General features: G+C 41.4%; 1 protein-coding gene across 1 annotated transcript in view; it reads left to right on the top strand.

Moving 5' to 3' along the window:
• LOC140732397 (obscurin-like) overlaps nucleotides 1-21327 on the top strand; it is a 530964-nt gene that overhangs the window by 8167 nt on the left and 501470 nt on the right. Inside the window, exons 2-3 of the mRNA XM_073054987.1 lie at nucleotides 15588-15857; nucleotides 19632-19892. Coding sequence (XP_072911088.1) covers nucleotides 15588-15857; nucleotides 19632-19892 — 531 coding nt within the window. The remainder of the gene's footprint in view (nucleotides 1-15587; nucleotides 15858-19631; nucleotides 19893-21327) is intronic.

The raw sequence follows: 21327 nt of genomic DNA, 5'->3' as shown, positions 1-21327 counted from the left end.
AGGATTTCATACAGTCACCCCTGGAAGAAGGCAAATATGCAGCATTCAAAGCGCTGCTCATAGGGACCTTTGGCCTCTCACAGCGTGAGCGAGGTGCCCGCTTGCTGCACCTGGACGGTTTGGGAGACAGGCCACCGTCAGCATTAATGAACAAGATGTTGGCCCTGGTTGAAGGACACAAGCCCTGCCTCATGTTTGAGCAGGCGTTCCTAGAGCAACTGCCCGAGGACATACATATGCTACTGGCCGACACAGATTTCAGTGACCCCCCAGAAGGTGGTGGCCCGGGCAGACGTGCTGTGGAAAGCCAAGAGGGAGAACGGGACGTCCATCTGACAGATTACCAAGCCACGTGCCCAACAGCAGGCCAAACCAGGCCCGGCAATGGAGCGCACACAACCCAGAGGCAGGAGTGAGGAGGTCAATGAACAGTGGGGTTTTTACCACAAATGGTGGGGGCACAGAAGCCCACTGTTGTCGCCCGCCCTGCAAGTTCCCGGAAAATGGCAGGGCCAGCTGCTGCTAATGGCTACGGTGGCTGACCACCAGGACAGCCTCTTTTACATCTGGGACAAACAGTCGGGACGCCGCTTCTTGGTCGACACCGGAGCGGAAATCAGCGTCTTATCCCCGATAGGGTATGATACCTACAAAAGGGAGCCGGGACCCACCCTGAGGGCTGCAAACGGCAGCACGATATAGACCTACGGCACCCACACAGTGCAGCTGCGGTTTGGCGCCAGCCAGTTCACGTGGGACTTCACACTGGCTGCTGTGGCCCAACCACTCCTGGGGATGGACTTCTTGCAAGCTCACAGCCTTGACTTGCAAGGGAAAATACTGGTCCAAGCCAAGACTTTCCAGACGTTCTCCCTGGGTGAAGCCAAGTTGCTGGCCCCACACCTGGACTCCATCATGCTGTCTGACAACAAATTCACCAGAATTCTGGCGGACTTTCCATCGGTTCTGGCACCGCAGTTCACAGCAGCCAGACTCCCAGACACGGAGCACAGCACCACATTCCGACCCAGGGACCACCCCTCCATGCCCGCGCACGAAGGCTCCCCCCGGCCAAGCTCCGCCTGGTGAAGGAGGAGTTCAAGAGGATGGAGGAATTGGGGATCTTACGGCGGTCCGACAGCCCATGGGCCTCCCCCCTTCACATGGTGCCCAAAGCAGCTGGGGGCTGGAGACCATGCGGCGACTACCGCAGACTGAACGAAGCTACAACTCCAGACTGCTACTCCATGCCACACATACAGGACTTCGCAGCAAACCTGCACGGGTCGTCCAGGGATACCATCAAATCCCGGTACACCCTGAAGACATCCCCAAAACAGCACTCATCACCCTGTTCGAATTCCTCCGAATGCCATTCGGCCTGAAGAATGCCGCACAGACTTTCCAGCGGCTAATGGATGCGGTGGAACGCGACCTGGACTTTGCATTCATCTATTTGTATGACATCCTCAAAGCCAGCAGTAGTCGTCAGGAGCATCTGTCCCTTCCAGAATCTTTTTCGACAGCTATTTTAATAGTATTGCCAAAAAAAGATAGAGATCTTTTAAAGCCAACATCATATAGACCTATTTCTTTGTTGAACACGGACTATAAAATAATAGCAAAGATCTTATCTAATAGATTATCTAAATACTTAACAAAATTAATAAATATGGACCAAACAGGATTTATCAAAAATAGACAATCGGCAGATAATGTAACTTGGTTACTTAGCATAATTCATCTGGCACAAAAGAGGGAGGAAATGAGTGTGGCAGTTGCTTTGGATGCAGAAAAAGCATTTGATAGATTGGAATGGGATTTTTTATTTAAGGTATTGGAAAAATATGGATTAGGAATATCTTTTATAAAATGGATTAAAACCTTAAATACGAATCCCAAAGCTAAAGTAGTGACAAATGGCCAAATCTCAACATCATTTCAGTTAATAAGGTCAACTAGACAAGATTGTCCATTATCACCTGCTTTATTTGTGTTGGCGATAGAACCATTAGCTGAATTAATTAGAACTGACTCAGATATTATGGGTTTCAGAGTTAATCAGGAGGAATATAAGATTAATTTATTTGCTGACGATGTTCTGCTTTATCTAACTAACCCATTGTATTCGTTGCGTAAATTATCTTCTAGATTGGAAGAATATGGGAAAATATCAGGGTACAAAATAAATTGGGATAAAAGTGAAATTCTACCCCTTACTAAAGGAGACTATAGTCAATGTCGATTAATAACTCAATTTAGATGGCTGATAAATGGTATAAAGTATTTGGGTATAAGAGTTGATAATGATATAAAGAATTTATATAAATTAAATTATTTGCCATTATTGAAAAAAATTTAAGAGGATCTTGATAAATGGATGATGTTACCAATAACATTAGTAGGTAGAGTCAATGCTGTAAAAATGAATATATTCCCTTGATTACAATATTTATTCCAATCACTACCAATACAATTACCGCAGAAGTTTTTTCAAGAGTTAAATAAATGTGTGAGGAAGTTCCTTTGGAAAGGTAAGATGTCAAGAATATCGTTGGAAAAATTGACATGGAAATTTGACCTAGGAGGGTTACAATTACCAAATTTTAAGAATTATTACAAAGCAAATCAACTTAGATTTATTGCATCTTTTTTTTGATGAAGATAAACTGGCATGGATTAGAATAGAATTAGATAAAATAGGAGAAAATATACCAGAAGATTTTATATATAAATGGGAATCTAAATGGATACGGGAAAAGAATGAATCTCCTATATTAAAACATTTGATTGATTTATGGAATAAGATAAATGTTGATGATGAGATAAAGAAATCTTTATTAGCAAAGAGACCATTAATTCAAAATAAACTTATTCCTTTCACAATGGATAATCAACTTTTATATAACTGGTTTCAAAAAGGGATTAGATATATAGGAGACTGTTTTGAAGGAGGTATATTAATGTCATTTGACCAATTAAAGAATAAATATAAAATATCAAATAGCATTTTTTCTGTTATTTCCAATTAAGGGCTTATAGAAGAGATAAACTGGGTCAAACAATGTTACTGCTGAAACCTAATGAAATAGAAACTTTAATTCATAAAGGAAAAATTAAAAAAATTATTTCTTGTATGTATAGTTTGATTCAAAAACAGGCAATTAAACATGGAATTCATAAGTCAAGACAAAAATGGGAAATTGATTTGAATATTAAAATTGATGAAACAAGTTGGTCAAGACTATGCCTTGACAGTATGACAAATACAACAAATGTCTGACTAAGATTAGTACAATATAATTTTTTTACATCAATTATATATTACACCACAAAAAATAAACAGATTAAACCCAAATTTATCTGATCAATGTTTTTGATGTAATCAAGAAATTGGTACTTTCTTACACTCGGTCCTGTTTTAAAATTCAACCTTTTTGGACAAATTTAAGAGTTTTATTGGAACACAACTTCCACACAACCCAATATAATTCTTACTAGGTGATATTGAAGGGATAAAACTGAAACCCAAATTGAACAAATATCAGAAAGAATTCATAAAAATTGCATTGGCAGTAGTCAAAAAGGCTATTGCAGTTACTTGGAAATCAGATTTATACTTAAGTATAGGTCGTTGGAAGAATGAAATTTTCAGCTGCGTTCCACTTGAAAAAATTACTTATAATTTAAAAAATATGATATGTTTCTGAAAATTTGGCGCCTTTATTTACAAAAGATAGGATTAAATATATAGGTGCTCTGAAGATAAAATTATTGGTCATCTGGGGAAAGAAATAAATATATATATTAAAGTTATTTTGAACTCCATGGAGCATGCGGGGATCTTTCGATATCCAGGCACTCTTTCTTTCTTTCTTTTTTTCTTTTCCCCCCCTCTTTTTCATATATATAGGGATATGTTAGGGGGGAGGGGTTAAGGGGAGGGGGAGGGCTGATATATTATTTCTTTCTATTCTGTAACCTATTTGAAAATTCAATTAAAAAAAATTTAAAAAGGAGCATTTGTCCCACCTCCGCCAGCTCTACTCCACCCTGAATGATTTTGGCCTCATGATCAACCCGGCCAAATGCCAGTTCAGACGCGACCCCATCGACTTCCTGGGCCACAGGATTACCAGAGACGGGACAACACCTCTGCCCGCCAAGGTAGACGTGATCTGCCACTTCGCCCGGCCCAACACAGTCAAAAGCCTGCAGGAATTCGTTGATATGGTGAACTTCTACCATCGCTTCCTCCCCTCAGCAGCCCGTATCATGTGCCTTTTGTTCACCCTGATGTTGGGTAAAGGCAAGGACATTACTTGGGACGAAGAGGCCGCGGCTGCTTTCATTAAAGCCAAGGAAACCTTTGCAGATGCCGCGATGCTGGTGCACCCCAGAACGGACTTTCCAACTGCCCTCACAGTGGATGCATCCAACACAGCAGTCGGTGGGGTGCTGGAGCAACTCATTGAGGGGCGCTGGCAACCCCTGGCGCTCTTCAGCAGGCCCATGTGGACTTGGCGCAGCTGGTCGAGGTTCAGGCACCGTGGCGCAGAGGCAGACCGCCCAAACAGAGACTGAACCAGACTGTAGACATTGGGGGGTTGTATCGCCGGTTCTGGGGAGGGGGTTATGTGGTGACCCACTTTCTACTCGGGCGGACCGGCTCACAAAATGGCGTGCACATCGGTAGAGAGGCCAGCCCCAAAATGGCACTGGACCACCTTCTTCACCAGCAAGGGGAGAAAGCCCGCACACGGGAAGAGACTTTTGTAATGCACCTCTGACGTCATTTCTGCCCAGAGAGGGCAGGAATGGAACTGCGTAAAAGCCAGTGCCGCAAAGTTTGAATAAACCAGTCTGGAGTGCAGCTTACAGACTGTGTGTCGTTATTTCTAGCTCTGTGTGTAGCACGTCACTACAACTCCTTATTTATGTAGTTAATTTCTTTCTAATGACAAAGAACATGGACAGTACAGGCCCTTTGGCCCATGTTGTGCCAACCTCTATAAACTACTCCACGATCAAATAATTAACCTTCTCTCCTACACAGCCTATGATCTTCCTTTTTTTTTAAATAATTGAATTGATATAAAGTACCTGCTATTAATTGTGACATTTCAGATGCAATGCATTGGAACTTCTGTTCATGTGAATTTATTTTAAATGCATTACTTTTAATCTTTTAGTAAAGGTAGACCAAACACTTGTTTTATGATTTCTTTTCAAAATTTTCTGGGGTAAAATCTGAGTATCAGAGGACTTGGAGAGATTAGGAGAATGAACAAAGAAGGGACAGATGGAACATAGTGTAGTGAAGTGCATAGTCATGCACTTTGGTAGAGGGAATAAAGGCATTGACTATTTTCTAAATTGGGATCAAATTCAGAAACTGGAGGTGCAAAGGAACTTGGGAGTCCTTGTGCAAGACTCCCTAAAGGTTAATTTACAGGTTGAATGGGTAGTAAGGAGGGCAAATGCAATGTTAGCATTCATTTTGAGAGCACTAGAATAAAAAACATAATACACAGGAGCAGAATTAGGACATTTGGCCCACTGAGTCTGCTCCACCATTTCATCATGGCATATCCAATTTTCCTCTTAGCCCCAAACTCCTGACTTCCCACCGTATCTCTTCATGCCCTGACTAATCAAGAATCTATCAACCTCTGCCTTAAATATACATTAAGACTTGGCCTCTACAGCTGCCTGTGGCAACAAATTCCACAAATCCACCATCCTCTGGCAAAAGAAGTTCCTCCTCACCTCTGTGCTAAAAGGACGCCCCTCAATTTTGATGGTGTACTGCTGGTCGTAGACTCTTCCACCACAGAAAACATCTCTTCTGCATCCACTGTATAAGTCAATAGGTTTCAATTAGGTCACCCTTCATTCTTCTGAATTCTAGTGAATACAGACCCAGAGCCATCAAGTGCTCTTCATATCATAAGCTATTCAGTCTAGAATCATTTTCATGAACCTCCTTTGAATCCTCTTCAGATTCAGCACAAATTTTCTAACATAAGGCACCCAAAACTATTCCCAGTTCTTTCAGTGAGGCCTCACCAGTGCTTTGTAAAGTCTCAACGTTACATCCTTGCTTCTATATTCTAGACGCTTGAATTGAATGCCAACATCACATTGCCTTCCTTACCACAGACTCAACCTGCAAAGTAACCTATAGGGAATTCTGCACAAGGACTCCCAAGTCCCTTTGCACCTTAGATTTTTGAATTTTCTTTTCTCTTAGAAAATAGCCTACCCTTTTATTTCTTCTACCAAAGTGCATGACCATACATTCCATTTGCCACTTTGCCCATTCTCCTAATCTGTCTAAGTACTTCTGTAGCTTCTCTACTTTGTCAAAACTATCTGTCCCTCCACTATCTTCATATCATCTGCAAAGAAACAGTCCCAACACAGACCCCTGTGGAACACCACTAGTCACCGGCAGCCAGCCAGCCTTTATTCTCACTCTTTGCTTCCTGCCAGTCAGCCACTGCTTTATCCATGCTAGAATCTTTCCTGTAATACCATGGGCCTGTAACTTGTTAAGCAGCCTTATCAAAGGATTTCTGGAAATCCAAGTATGCAACTTCTTGAAAAGTGGAGTGCCGTTTGCAATTTTCCAGTCTTCCAGAACCATTCCAGAATCTAGTGATGCTTGAAAGGTCATTACGAATGCCTGTACAATTACTTCAGCCATCTCTTTCAGAACACTGAGGTGTACATCATCTGGTCCAGGTGACTTATCTGCCTTCAGACCTTTCAGTTTCCCAAGAACCTTCTCTCTAATAATGTTAACTTCACACACTTCATGACCTCTGACATCTGGAACTTCCATTATTCTGCTAGTGTCTTACACGGTGAAGACTGATGCAAAATCTTTATTCAGTTCATCTGCCATTTCCTTGTCCCCCATTATATTAAAGCAAGGGATGTACTGCTGAGGCATTGGTCAGACCACTTTTGGAGTATTGTATGCAGTTTTGGGCTCCAATACTATAAAGGATATGTGGGCATTGGAGATGGGCCAGAGGAGGTTTACGAGAATTATCCTGGAAATGAAAAGGTTAATGTGTGAGGAGCATTTGCTGGCTTTGGGCCTGTGTTTACTGTGGTTTGGAAAAATGAGGGGGGGATCTCATTGAAACCTACTGATTACTGGAAAGCCCAGCTGGAGTGCACACATAGAGAAGATGTTTTCAATAGTGGGAGAGTTTGGGACCAGAGGGCATAGCCACAGGATAGAAGGATGTCCCTTTAGAATGGAGGTGAGGAGGCATTTATTCAGCCAGTGGGTGCTGAATGTGGAGAATTCATTGCTTTAAATGGCTGTGGAGGCCAAGTCATTAGGAGAGTTTAATAGTTCTTGTTTAGTAAGGATGTCAAAGGTTATGGGGAAAAGGCAGGAGAGTGCAGTTGGAAGGGATGATCAATTAGCCACGAAGGAATAGTGGAGTAGACTTGATGAGTGAAATGACCTAATTTTGGTCCTATGTCTTATGGTCTTAGGATGCATATTGGTGATATTCATTCTCGGAACTTGAAGCTGTAAACTTCATTGAGGGAAAGGTTGTTGTAATGTTACCCCATCACTAAGCTCTCTATCTCTTCCCTGTATTCCGACTCATTGTTATTTGAAATTGGGCCCTCAATGGTGATCTCATCTACAAACTTGTCAATAGAGTTGGAGCAGAATCTGACCATGCAGTCATGAATGCTTAGTGAGTAGAGTAGGCAGCTGAGGATGTAAACCAGTGAGTCACTACTGTTGAGAGTAATCCTTGGTGAGTTTTAAAAGCTAAATGGGAGTGGAGCCACGGAGAGTTTGATGGGTGGGGACAAGCCCTAGCTGAGTTTAAAGGTAGTGTGGAAGCAGAACCCAATGAGTCAGCTGCCAAACCATTGGGAATACCAGTTATTCAGATAACAGATTGTTGAGGCCTTCCTGTACATCCATTCCAAGGTACTACATGACACAGAGGGAAATTTATTTCCATTATGTTTCTGCCATGCAACATCTATACTGGAGTTCACTTCCTGACCCCTCTCGGAAGCTGCAAGTTGAGCAATGTTGATCAGCACACTGAACTCCTGAGTTCTTATCACAGAGCCTTAGCATTCCTGTCACTGCTAAACTGCAATGATTTTGGAACCTCCCACTCCCCCCCCACCCCCCACACCACTGCCCAACACTTCACATTTAAAGTGACCATTCTTATACTTAACTCCCTTTATGGTCTCTTTCTTTTTATTTCTACAACTTGTTGTAGCCAAGCAAACCCATTCTCTGACAAACTGGTTATCTCTCAGTGATTTCTTGTACATGTCTCCATATTTCCTTGCAATAGAGGGAGGCTATTCAGCCTGCCAAGCTCACAGCACAATCCTTTTCCCCTGCTTGAATATGGAAGATAGAACAGTACACAGGAACAGGACCTTTGATCTACAACATCTGTGCCATGCACGATGTCAATTTAAAATAATAACTTCTCTTTGAAGATGATGTGTAGACCTCTGTCCATGCATATTTATGTGCCTATCTAAAAGTCTCTTGAATACCATGATCTTATTTACTTACATCACTATCCCTGGCAGCACGTTCCGGGGGGGGGGGGGGGGTGTTATGTATACTGAGCTCTCTCCTTCGTAAAGCCCACAATCAGTTTCTTGGTCTTGCTGACACTGAGTGCAAAATAATTGTTATGACACTACTCAACTAGCTGATCTGTCTCACTCCTGTATACCACCTTGTCACAATCCTTCATTATCCCAACAATAGTTAAGTCATTGATGAATTTGTGGACTGCATTGGAGCTATGCAGTGGGTACAGAGAGAATAGACAGGGAGCTATATAGGCAGACCTGAGGTGTGCCTATGCTGATGGTCACAAAGGAGGAGATAATGTGGTCTCCCAGTGAGGAAGTTAAGGATCCAGTTGCAGAGGGAGGCCCAGGTCTTGGAGCTTGATGATAGATTTAAGGTATAATGATAAATGCTGAGCTGTAATGAATTAATAGTCTTTGCTCCCATGTGCTCCCATTGTCCAGAGCAAAGTGGAGAGCCAGTGAGATAAATCTATTGTGATAGTTATATTAAAGTGGGCTTAGGTCCTTACTGAGGCAGTAGTTGATTTAAGCCATTAACAACCTCTTGAAGTATTCCATTACAGTGGGTGTATGTTAGCGCTACTGGACAGAGTAACTGAAGCAGGTCACCCTGCTCTTCTTGTGCTCTGGTGCAATTGATGCCATCTTGAAGCAGGTGGGAACCTTGGACCACAGAAGTGAGAGGTTGAGGATGTCCATGAACACTACAATCAATGCAGGTTGTTAGTTCTCAACCTGATATACCATCAGGGGCTGACAGTTTATGAGGGTTCTCCTTCTAGAAGGATATCTTGATATCAAGCAGTGTGTCTAGATCTCTCAACATTCTTTGCTTTTTAAAAAAAAAACTTGCTTGTCAAATCTTACTTAAATTTTTCCACTAGCATTTTAAATCTGTACCCTCAAGTGTTTGACATTTTGCACCCTCGGAAAAAGATTACCTGCTTACCTATCTTGCCTTTTATAATTTTTATATATTTCTATCAGGGCACTCCTCACTCTCTGGCACTCAATAGAAAACAACCCAACTGCCAACTGCTTCTTATAGCGAATACCTTATAATTCAGGGAACATCCTGGTGATCCGCTTCTGTACCTTCTCCAGAGCTTTCATATGCTTATATGTAATATGGTGTATGTAGTATGGTAACCAGAACTGCACACAATACTCTAAATGTGACTTAAGCAAAGTTTTATATAGCTACAGCATAGCTTGCCAACTTTTATACCCAATTTCCTGACCAATAAAGGCCGTGCAGCTTCTTTACCACCTTATCTACCCACATCTAGATGTATAAGCAGCTGGTTCTTTTGAGGTTGAGTGTGGACAAAGGGAAGATCAGAATATCCAGATGTTTGTGTTTCCTATAGAAATAAGAAAGACTGTCAATGTGCTTAGTGATTCAGAGAACAAGAACTAACCATTTAGAGGATCGAGAGAGGATTAGTGGATGGGTTCTGTAGGTGATCGTGTGGAAGGCAGCAATTGGTTTGGAAAAGCGGGGGATGGAAAATGAGAGTAGCTAGTTTGAAGATCTGGAAGGGTGAAGGGGATTTGGGTCCAAGTCTTGGACCAGTAAGAAGGTAAATTTCTCAGATCAGGAAGTTAGGTAATGGACATAAATGGTGTTGTTTTAGTGTTGGATTAAAAGTTGTCCAAAGGTAGTTAAGACAGTTTAGTTGTTTTGCAGATTTGGTATTTTACTGAATAAGCTATTTTTGTCTTGAGATTGACCAATAATGGATTCATACAGAACAATGTCATCTAAGTTCCCTCAGAGTGCTCCATAAGAGCACTGAATGTGAAATAATATAATCCAAAACCCCTCTGATGTGGAATAAGCATCAAAGCCACAGCCTATCTGGGGGAAGCAACAGTGGTACAGAGTCTGGCCCTGTAGCTCAGAAGGGTAGGGAAAGGAAGAGGAAGGCAGTAGTAATAGGGGACTCGATAGTTAGGGGGTCAGATAGGCGATTCTGTGGACGTGATCAGGAGACCCCGGATGGTAGTTTGCCTCCCTGGTGCCAGGGTTTGGGATGTTTCTGTTTGCGTCCAAGATATCCTGAAGTGGGAGGGTGAGGAGCCAGAGGTCATGGTACATATAGGTACCAATGACATAGGTAGGAAAAGGGAAGAGACCCTGAAAGGAGAATATAAGGAGTTAGGAAAGCAGTTGAGAAGAAGGATTGCAAAGGTAGTAATCTCAGGATTACTGCCTGTGCCACGCGACAGTGAGAGTAGGAATGGAATGAGGTGGAGGATAAATGTGTGGCTGAGGGATTGGAGCAGGGGGCAGGGATTCAAGTTTCTGGATCATTGGGACCTCTTTTGGGGCAAGTGTGACCTATACAAAAAGGATGGGTTACACTTGAATCCTAGGGGGACCAATATCCTGGTGGGAAGGGTTAATAGATCTGTTAGGGAGGGTTTAAATTAATTTGGCAGGGGGATGGGAACCGGAATGATGGAGTGGAAGAGAGGGAAAACAGAAATAGATCTAAGGTAGTGAGCAGTAAGGATGTCGGGAAGGACAGGCAGGTGAGGAGCAAATTTGCAGCCATTGGAATGAGTTGCAGTGCAATCAATGCAAAAAGTACCAAATACTGGACTTAAGGTGTTATACTTAAATGCACGCAGCATAAGGAGTAAGGTGGATGATCTTGTTGTACAGTTACAGATTGGCAGGTATGATATTGTGGCCATCACTGAGACGTGGCTAAAGGATGCATGTCTCTTGGAGCTGAATGTCCAAGGATACACAGTCTATTGGAAGGATAGGCAGGTAGGTAGAGGGGGTGGCGTGGCTTTAATGGTAAGAAATGATATTAAATCATTAGAAAGAGTTGACATAGGATCGGAAGGTACAGAACCTTTATGGGTTGAGCTAAGAAATCGCAGGGGTAAAAGGATCCTGATGGCAGTTATCGACAGGGCTCCAAACAGCTGCAGTGATGTGGACTACAAATTACAACAGGAAATAGAAAAGGCTTGCCAGCAGGGCAGTGTTATGATCATTGTAGGGGATTTTAACATTTGAGTGGATTGGGAAAATCAGGTCAGCACTGGATTTCAAGATGGAGAATTTGTAGAATGTCTACAAGATGGCTTTTCAGAACAGCTTGTTGTTGAGCCCACTAGCGGATTGGCTGTACTTTTCCAAGTATATATAGAGTAAAAGACAGGTGAGAGTAGATATAGGACCGATAGAAAATGATGTTGGAGAAATTGTAATGGGAGATAAGGAGATGGCAGAGGAACTGAATGAGTATTTTGCATCAGTCTTCACTGAGGAAGACATCAGCAATATACCGGACATTCAAGGGTGTCAGGGAAGAGAACTATGCGCAGTCACAATTACGACAGAGACTCAGGAAGTTGAATAGTCTAAGGGTAGATAAATCTCCTGGACCAGATGGAATGCACCCTCATGTTCTGAAGGAAGTAGCAGTGGAGATTACGGAGGCATTAGCAATGATCTTTCAAAAGTTGATAGATTCTGGCCTGATTCCGGAGGACTGGAAGATTGTAAATGTCACTCTGCTATTTAAGAAGGGGGCAGGGAAGCAAAAAAGAAATTATAGACCTGTTAGCTTGACATCAGTGGTTGGGAAGTTGTTGGAGTCGATTGTCAAGCATGAGGTTATGGAGTACCTGGAGGCATATGACAAGATAGGCAGAACTCAGCATTGTTTCCTTAAAGGAAAATCCTGCCTGACAAACCTAGTGCAATTTTTTGAGGAAATTACAAGTAGGCTAGACAGGGGAGATGCAGTGGATGTTGTGTATTTGGATTTTCAGAAGGCCTTTGACAAGGTGCCGCACATGAGGCTGCTAAACAAAATAAGAGCCCATGGAATTAAGGGAAAGTTACATACGTGGATAGAGCGTTGGTTGATTGGCAGGAAGCAGAGAGTGGGAATAAAGGGATCCCATTCTGGTTGGCTGCCAGTTACCAGTGGTGTTCCACAGGGGTCCGTGTTGGGGCCGCTTCTTTTTACGTTGTATATCAACGGTTTGGATTATGGAATAGATGGCTTTGTGGCTAAGTTTGCTGATGATACAAAGATAGGTGGGGGGGCTGGTAGTGCTGAGGAAACAGAGAGTCTGCAGAGAGACTTGGGTAGATTGGGAGAATGGGCAAAGAAGTGGCAAATGAATTACAATGTCAGAAATTACACAGTCATGCAGTTTGGTAGAAGAAAGAAAGGGCATACTATTATTTAAATGGGGAGAGAATTCAATGTTCTGAGATGCAACGGGACTTGGGAGTCCTTGTGCAGGATACCCTTAAGGTACCTCCAGGTTGAGTCGGTGGTGAAGAAGGCAAATGCAATGTTGGCATTCATTTCTAGAGGAATAGAGTATAGGAGCAGGGATGTGATGTTGAGGCTCTATAAGGCACTGGTAAGACCTCACTTGGAATACTGTGTGCAGTTTTGGGCTCCTTATTTAAGAAAGGATGTGCTGACATTGGAGAGGGTTCAGAGAAGATTCACTAGAATGTTTCCGGGAATGAGAGGGTTAACATATGAGGAACGTTTGTCCACTCTTGGACTGTACTCCTTGGAGTTTAGAAGAATGAGGGGGGACCACATAGAAACATTTTGAATGTTGAAAGGCATGGACAGAGTGGATGTGGCAAAGTTGTTTCCCATGGTGGGGGAGTCTAGTACGAGAGGACATGACTTGAGGATTGCAGGGCGCCCATTCAGAACAGAGATGCGAAAAAAATTTTTTAGCCAGATGGTGGTGAATCTGTGGAATTTGTTGCCACGGGCGGCAGTGGAGGCCAAGTCATTGGGTGTATTTAAGGCAGAGATTGATAGGTATCTGAGTAGTCAGGGCATCAAAGATTATGGTGAGAAGGCAGAGTAATGGGACTAAAGGGGAGATTGGATCAGCTCATGATGAAATGGCGGAGCAGACTTGATGGGCTGAATGGCGGACTTCTGCTCCTTTGTCTTATGGTCTTATAATACATGCCACAAGATGCCTGGTTAGATTTTTTGAGTGATCTGGAGTCAGAGTCATAGAAAAGAACAGCACAGAAACAGGCCCTACACCCCATCTAGTTCAAGCTGAACCATTTAAAATGTCTGCTCCCATCGACCTGCACCGGGACCATACCCCTACCATTGACCTGCACCGGGACCATACCCCTCCATACTCCTACCAGCATGCACCAGTTGTGCTGGCAGCTCATTCCATACTCTTACAACCTTCTGAAGAAGTTTCCTCTCATGTTCCCCTGAACCTTTTCACCTTTCACCCTTAACACGTGAGAGATCTTTGGGAAAAATTATTTTAATTTAGATCATGCTGATAAAGGCAATTATGTGTCCTTGATCAGAGACGTTGGTCCTGTATCTGTTTCTTCAAACTTATCTTGCTCAATTCTTCCATGAACATAATCTGTCCATTTGAAATTATACTTTTCATCAATAACTGTTACTTTTGTCTGATCCTATTCTGACAATATTTCATTGAACTGAAATGATAGCAGTTACTAACCTTATAGATGCTGTGTAATCTTCAGGATATCTCTTGCATCTGCACAACTTTCTACTATTTCAGTTCAGCGGCAACAACTGGGTTTGATTTTTGACTGCTATTGCTGTATGTGGGAAATTTGCTGTTTCTCCCGTGACCATGCGAGCTTCACTCGGGTACTCTTACACTGGTTGATAGGCTACTGTAAGTTGATCCCTAGTATTGATGGATGATTGGAGAATCAGGAAGAACCAATGGGTCTGTGAGAAAGATTAGGTTACAGTAATATAAGTGGGGAATACTCTGACAGTGGGCATAGACTGGATTGGTTTAATTAATTTCCTTTGTTTGTTGCAAGGTAAGATACATTTTCCAGTCATTGTCGAACAATTTGTTGAACTTCCACTTTACTCTAAATTTCAATTCAATTAACACCTATTGTGTGAAAGACATAGTGTTCCATCATTATTTGTATGGTTGACCTTTCTACTCATTTCTGGTACGTTTAGATTCCATCTTCACGATATCTCCTGTCCCTTCCATGCACTAGCCAGACTCCACTTAACTCACAGCATGCCATTATTCAAAACCTATTTCCATAATCTACAATAACAAGTCCTATCTGTATTCTCCACTGGTTACCCACTGGCATCATTCACATTTCCTAGATTACAAGAACCTTCTTAAAATGCATCCCATTGAACAAGCTTTTCACCATTAGTACTTTAGTTCGGCATCCATTTCTTGAACTGTGTGTAAAGTGTTTTGGAAATCAATATTTTTAAATAGCATTTATAGACAATAGGTGCAGAAGTAGACCATTCGGCCCTTCGAGCCTGCACCGCCATTCTGAGATCATGGCTGATCATCTACTATCAATACCCAGTTCCTGCCTTGTCCCCATATCCCTTGATTCCCCTATCCATAAGATACCTATCTAGCTCCTTCTTGAAAGAATCCAGAGAATTGGCCTTCACTGCCTTCCGAGGCACAGCATTCCAGATGTATTCCTGAATTTTGCATTCCAAAATTTTAATTTTAAAAGTTGCTGGCTTCATTCATTTTATACACATTATCCAATACAATAGCTACAATCGTTCCTTCAGTGTTGCTGAGTCAAAATCATGTAATTACCACTCTTAACAGCACCATGGGTGTACTGGCACCTCAGGGACTACAGCAGTTCAAGAGGGCAGCTCATCACCACCTTCTCAAGGCAAATAGGGCTGGGCAATAAATGCTGGCTTAGCTGGCAATACCCACATCCCGTAAATGAATAAATTTAAAAAAACGCTATTAGGGAACAATTTGTATGAAAGGTGCTGATTTAATTATCATTTTTTCTATTAAGGAAGTATCTTTCTAGTATTTTATGTATTTGATATGTTTTAATAGAGTTCTTACTTCATTACAAAATCATTGCAAAGTGAAAATAACAATTTTGTAAAAATACTCACATTGATAATTATGTTTTATTTCAGAGCCAAGGATATCCTTTAAGACAAAATTGAAAGATGTTGAAGTTGCAGAGAAGGAAACAGCAACCCTCCAGTGTGAAGTTCCTATTCCTGCCATACAAGCCAGTTGGTTCTTGGAGGAAATAGAGATAGCTGAAAGTGCTAAATATGAAATAGAAGAGGAAGGCACCTTTAGAAAACTTACTATAAAAGATGTTACTACTGATGATGATGGTGTCTATATCTGTGAAATGAAAGAAGGCAGCAGAACAGTTGGCGAGTTGACAGTAAAAGGTGAGGCGCTGCTGATACTTGGATTTAAGTGATGTGTTTAAAATGGTAAATAGTTAACTTCTATTAAATTGTTATAGAGTTAGAGCACTACAGCAGAGAAGCAGGACCATCTGCCCATCCAGTCAATGGCATCCTGGTTTTCTGCCTAGTCCCATCTTTCTACACCCAGACTATTGTCCTCTATATACCTAACCATTATGATCTATAATATGGTCCCATTAATGTCGTCCCCTTTTTATTCCTCAGTTCCACATAAATTTTCTCTGTAGACAAGCCCTTCGTTGTGTCCTCCCTGAGCCCTGCAGTGACATTTTCTCTGTTGAATAATGCCATCCCTCCCTTTTTAATGCCTTCCTCTCCATCACATCTAAAACAATGGAATCCTGGAACATTGAGCCCCTCCTACAACCAAGTCGCACTGATGACTATATCATCATAATTCCATGAACAGATCGGTGGTGTTAGTTCTCAGGAGTAAGCGTTGGCACGGACTAGAAGGGCTGAGATGGCCTGTTTCCGTGCTGTAATTGTTATATGGTTTTATAAGGTTCTGAGTTTCAGTGCACTGAAATCCATACAACTCAAAACATTAGTCCATGCTCAACCTTTCAGGTTTCCAATTTTGCTTGTAGTCTTATTATCTACTCTCTCCACAGACACTCTACTTGCTTTCCTCCCCCAGTGCAACTCTTGTTTCAATCCCCCTGAGCAGTTCTAGTAATATCACCTTAGCCTCTGCTTCTCATGCTGAAGCCTCTTGAGCCAAAGCCTCAGCTCCCCACTCTAGTACTTGCCACTCCCACAAAGGCCATTCCGCTTGACACTATCTTTTTTTTGGTAGCTGCTAGTTAGGAAATTACCCAATCAATTATTACCTAATAATTAGCAGCTGAACATCTTTTATAGTCTTGCAAAACTCACTTCTTCATGTCTCCCACTTCTTGTTCTGAGATCCCGGCTTCTCAATTCAAGTCCCAGCTCCTGTCTATTAACCAAATGCTTTGAAATCTTGAAGCAATAGATCCATCATTTATATTATGCTATTTGAAGAATTACCGTAGATTCCGTACTACAGAGCGCACCTGATTAAAAGCCGCAGGCTCTAATTTTAGAAAGAAAATCAATTTTGTACTTGTACAAGCCGCACCGGATTTTAAGCCGCAGGTGTCCCACATTGTAATATGAGATATTTACACAGAAAGATATTACACGTGAGGATTTTTTAACTTTTAATTAAATCCGTATGGTAACATAAACAAATACATATTGCAAATGCTTTTTTTCGAACCGTGCCTGTAACACGGCTACTTTTAAATATACATACGTATCGGTAACACACAAATTACGTTGCGTATACTTTTTTACTGAACAGTGCACGAACAACATTCCAATATCTCTTAACGACTGGTAAAAAAATATATATACTGCAGCCTACCAGGAAAAGTTATTGATTGCCTTTAACTTAAAAGCAGCGTTCTCGCGCGGGTCTAATGCGCTCCCCCCCACCTTTCCGTTTATCGCAAACCGGTATTTCCCACAAGACGCGGCGAAACCGGATGTGACGTCATAGCATCCCGGGATGTAGTACAGAAAACAAATATAGTTAAAACACTTCTAACTTTAACTAGAAAATACTAACAAATGAATTACTAAGTGAAAATATTATAAACTAAATAACTGCCATAAAGGCAGCACAATGCTTTTCTTCGAGTGTTTTCCATGTTGATGAGGGTGAGTACAAATGACTGATTTACAATAATTTAATTGTGAAAGTGCACTTGATTTATCGTACAATTTCATTGGACCTCTGTGAACTACTCATCAATTTTATTGGTCTACTGTTACGAGGCAAAATGTTTTTGGCGGCATGAAAAAAAACCATGCATTAGCCGCACCGTAGTAAAAGCCGCAGTGTTCAAAGCTGTTCAAAGCGTGGGAAAAAAGTAGCGGCTTATAATCCGGCATCTACGGTATGTTCTTAAATCTTATATATGCGTACACATACACACTATATATATTTACACACACACACACACACACACACACACACACACACACACACACACACACACACACACACACACACACACACACACACACACACACACACACACACACACACACACAATAGCATCTGTGAGAGTTTTCTGGGGAATCTGATAATGTCTTCCACTCAAGAGCAATGATTCATTTACAGTTGCCTGATATTGTTACAATTTTGCCCTCTATTCTGTTAATTATATTATTTAGCTCAGTTACGTAAATTCATACTCTTTGCACAGATCTGAATTTTCCGTCAATGTAAATTATCTGATCGTACAAACTGTAGTGACTACTTCAAGTTGGATGTCAGTCCTGCTATATTTCAGTTTCATGGACAAAAAATGAATATTTTGCATTACAGCTTTACATTCCAGTGGTGATTATCAAATTATGTTAATTAAGCATTTTGTATAATTTATTTTGTTCTGACATATGGAGAATTTAAGTTGAGTGAGGAAGGTTTAGGGCAAATATCAGTGATAGTTTTTTTTACACAGATTCCAGTATGTGCCTGGAATGAATTAATAGGAGCAGTAGTAGAGGCTGATACACCAGGGCCATTAAGAAACTCTTAGATAGGCACGTGGATGAAAGTAAAATGGAAGCTTATGGGCTAAGTTTGAAGGAAAGATTAGATTAATTGTAGAATAGGTTGGAACACAGGTAGGAAGGTTGTTTTGTTTGGTTGTATATATGTAGTAGTAGGCAGCCATCGATCCCAGGGGATGGTGGGTTTGAGCCTCTGGTGGACTGTGTCCTCTCCAGGGCGCAGCCTAGGTGGGAAGATTTGAAGAACCAGCTGTTGCTCATGTAACGGGATCCCCCTCTCAATGTCACTGATGTAGTCCAAGGGAAAGGCAAACGCTGATACCGATTGGCACCAGTGTCATCGCAGAGGTTGCTGGAGTGAAGTTGTAACCAACATCAAACTGCCTTAGGGACCCCGACTCCGCATTTCTTCCTCTGGGTTTACTCCTGAAGCCTTTCCCATGGGTGGGTACGGCTGCAAGGCAGTGGAGGTTTAAAATCAAGAATTTTTCTTCTCCTAGGCAGGCTGCCATCCAAGGCTGACGTCCCACCTGCCCGAAGCAATTGGTTTTGAGGCACCAATGGTCTGCCTTTGCCCCTTCTCTTGTCAGTAGAAACAGTTCCGCCAGGCCTAGTAGCTAAACTGCATGTGAAGACCAAGAGTTGGACTTGGTTGTCAGAGGCTGCTAGAGTTGCATGCCATTTGGAGCACTTTATAGGTAGTGGGAGCTTATCTCCCAGTTATGACAACCTTAGGAACTGTGTATGTATATAATCAGATGATATTAAACTTGAACTTGAGATAGAGTTATAAAGAGAACTTTTGGTACATTGACCTTTATAAATCAGGCCATTGAAATGAGTAATTGGATGGTTTGGGTGCAGGTAGATGGGACAAAGCAGAAGACCAGGTATACATGGATTTGATGGGCCAAAGAGCCTGTTTCTGTGTTTTAGCACTCTATGGCTTTATTAGAAGACTTTAAAAAAAAAAAAAAAAAAAAGTTTTTAATTAAAAATGTTTCATTTACTGTTTTTTGGAAAAACAGTTCAGAATTATAATGAAAAGTTAGACTTTAATTTTCAAGAAATGACTGATGATCTTATAGACTACAACTGTTTCAGTTAGGTGCAGTGAAATATCACATATAATAGTATAGGGAGGCCATGTTTTTAATTTTCTTGTTCATCTTTTTCATACAGGTAACATTGTTAAGAAGCTTCCAAGGAAAACTACTGTACCAGAAAATGACACAGCCATTTTTTGTGTGGAATTGAGTAGTGGCTGTAATAATATCAGGTGGATAAAGAATGGGCAAGACCTACAACCAAATGACAGAATGACCATCGCTGTATCTGGCACTCGACACACTCTAACAATTAGAGATTGTAAATGGGAAGACGCTGGAGAAATAGCACTATTGGCAGATGACTCTCGAACATCAACTCAATTCACAATAACATGTGAGTTTTAAGACACCTGTTTTTACTATCTTGTCCTTTCAAAAGAAGAAGTTTTATTTGTGTGTTTGTAGTTACTTACAGCTGACAGGTTCATACAGGTCTTCACATAGTGACATCAGTGACAATATAATATTCTAAAAGCTAGATTATTCAGCAGAAGTTCACTCCTCCTTTTCATATAATTAGATATCATAACTTCCCCAATGTACTACCAACGTTTCCTCTCCTTTGAAGACATAGACGCAACAAACTAGGAGCTGGAGGAGGCCACCAGCTCCTTCATATCTGCACATCCATTCAGTGTTCATGGTTAATCTATACTGATTTCAACTCCTCTTTTGTGTAAATTGTCCTCAAGACATCTTTATTAACTAAATTCTGAAATTTTTGTGTCTTTCTCCATGGTACAAACAGAAAAGAAATATTCTTCAAGGACTTTGCTCATCTCTAGCAGCTCTATGCATAGATGTTCACTTTGTGGGACCGTATTCTCTCTCTAGTTACTTGTTTTCTCTTAATATGCAGGAAATTTCTTTAGATTCTCCTTCTCTGCCAAAGCTATCTCTTTTTGCCCTCCTGATTTGCTTCTTAAGTATACTTATACATTTCCTATACCTCTCCAGGAAGTCATTTGATCCCAGCTGATTGTACATGACCTATGCCTCCTTTTTCTTCAACAGTGTCAAATTATTCATATTCCAGGATTCCCTACCCCTGACTGCTATGCTCTTCATTCCAATAGAAACTTGCAGGCCTTGAACTCTTCTTATCTCGCTTTGAAAGGCCTCCCACTTGCTAAATATTCCTTTGCCCATAAGTAATCAACTCCAAGTTTCTGGCTAATATTGTCAAAATCTGCTTTACCCCAATATACAATAGAATTTTGTTACCCTTTATTACCATTTTCTGGGGGCTATGGACTTGCACCCATTGAATTCTTTTCCTTAATCTCAGGCCTGATCCAGCTCTGTATTTGTCCACTAAGCTAATTCTATCGCTTACCATTAGTGTTTCATCTGTCACTTTCTTCCAGTGCCTCATCTTCATTTTGTTCCCCAGCGCTTGCTTTGTTCTCATTCTAACTGGTTTATTTCTCTGTCACTTTCTTACCTTGCGCTTTTATCTTTTAAGTTGTTCTTCAGTCCTTGAAATGGTTGAGCAACTATTCTTGTCAGTTTTGTCTCCGTCATCACCTAGCTAAGTAGGTTTACTAGTACCTGCTTCTATTTTCGTACATCCAGGCTTAGCCCAAGAATCACTAGCAGTTTTCCCATCCTGCATCTTTGTCTTTGCTGTCCCCTAAGACCTCTTCCTATTTCTCATTGATATGTTTCCCCTTGTTAACATAATCTGACAGTGTATTATCAGTTTCCACGATGAAGCTGATGAAACCAGATTTACTTCAATACCTCTTTCTGCTTTTCGCAGGGATCGC

The sequence above is a fragment of the Hemitrygon akajei genome, chromosome 8 (genome assembly GCF_048418815.1).
Source record: "Hemitrygon akajei chromosome 8, sHemAka1.3, whole genome shotgun sequence".
Taxonomy (NCBI): Eukaryota; Metazoa; Chordata; class Chondrichthyes; order Myliobatiformes; family Dasyatidae; genus Hemitrygon; species Hemitrygon akajei.
This window is presented reverse-complemented; position numbering and strand designations above follow the sequence as displayed.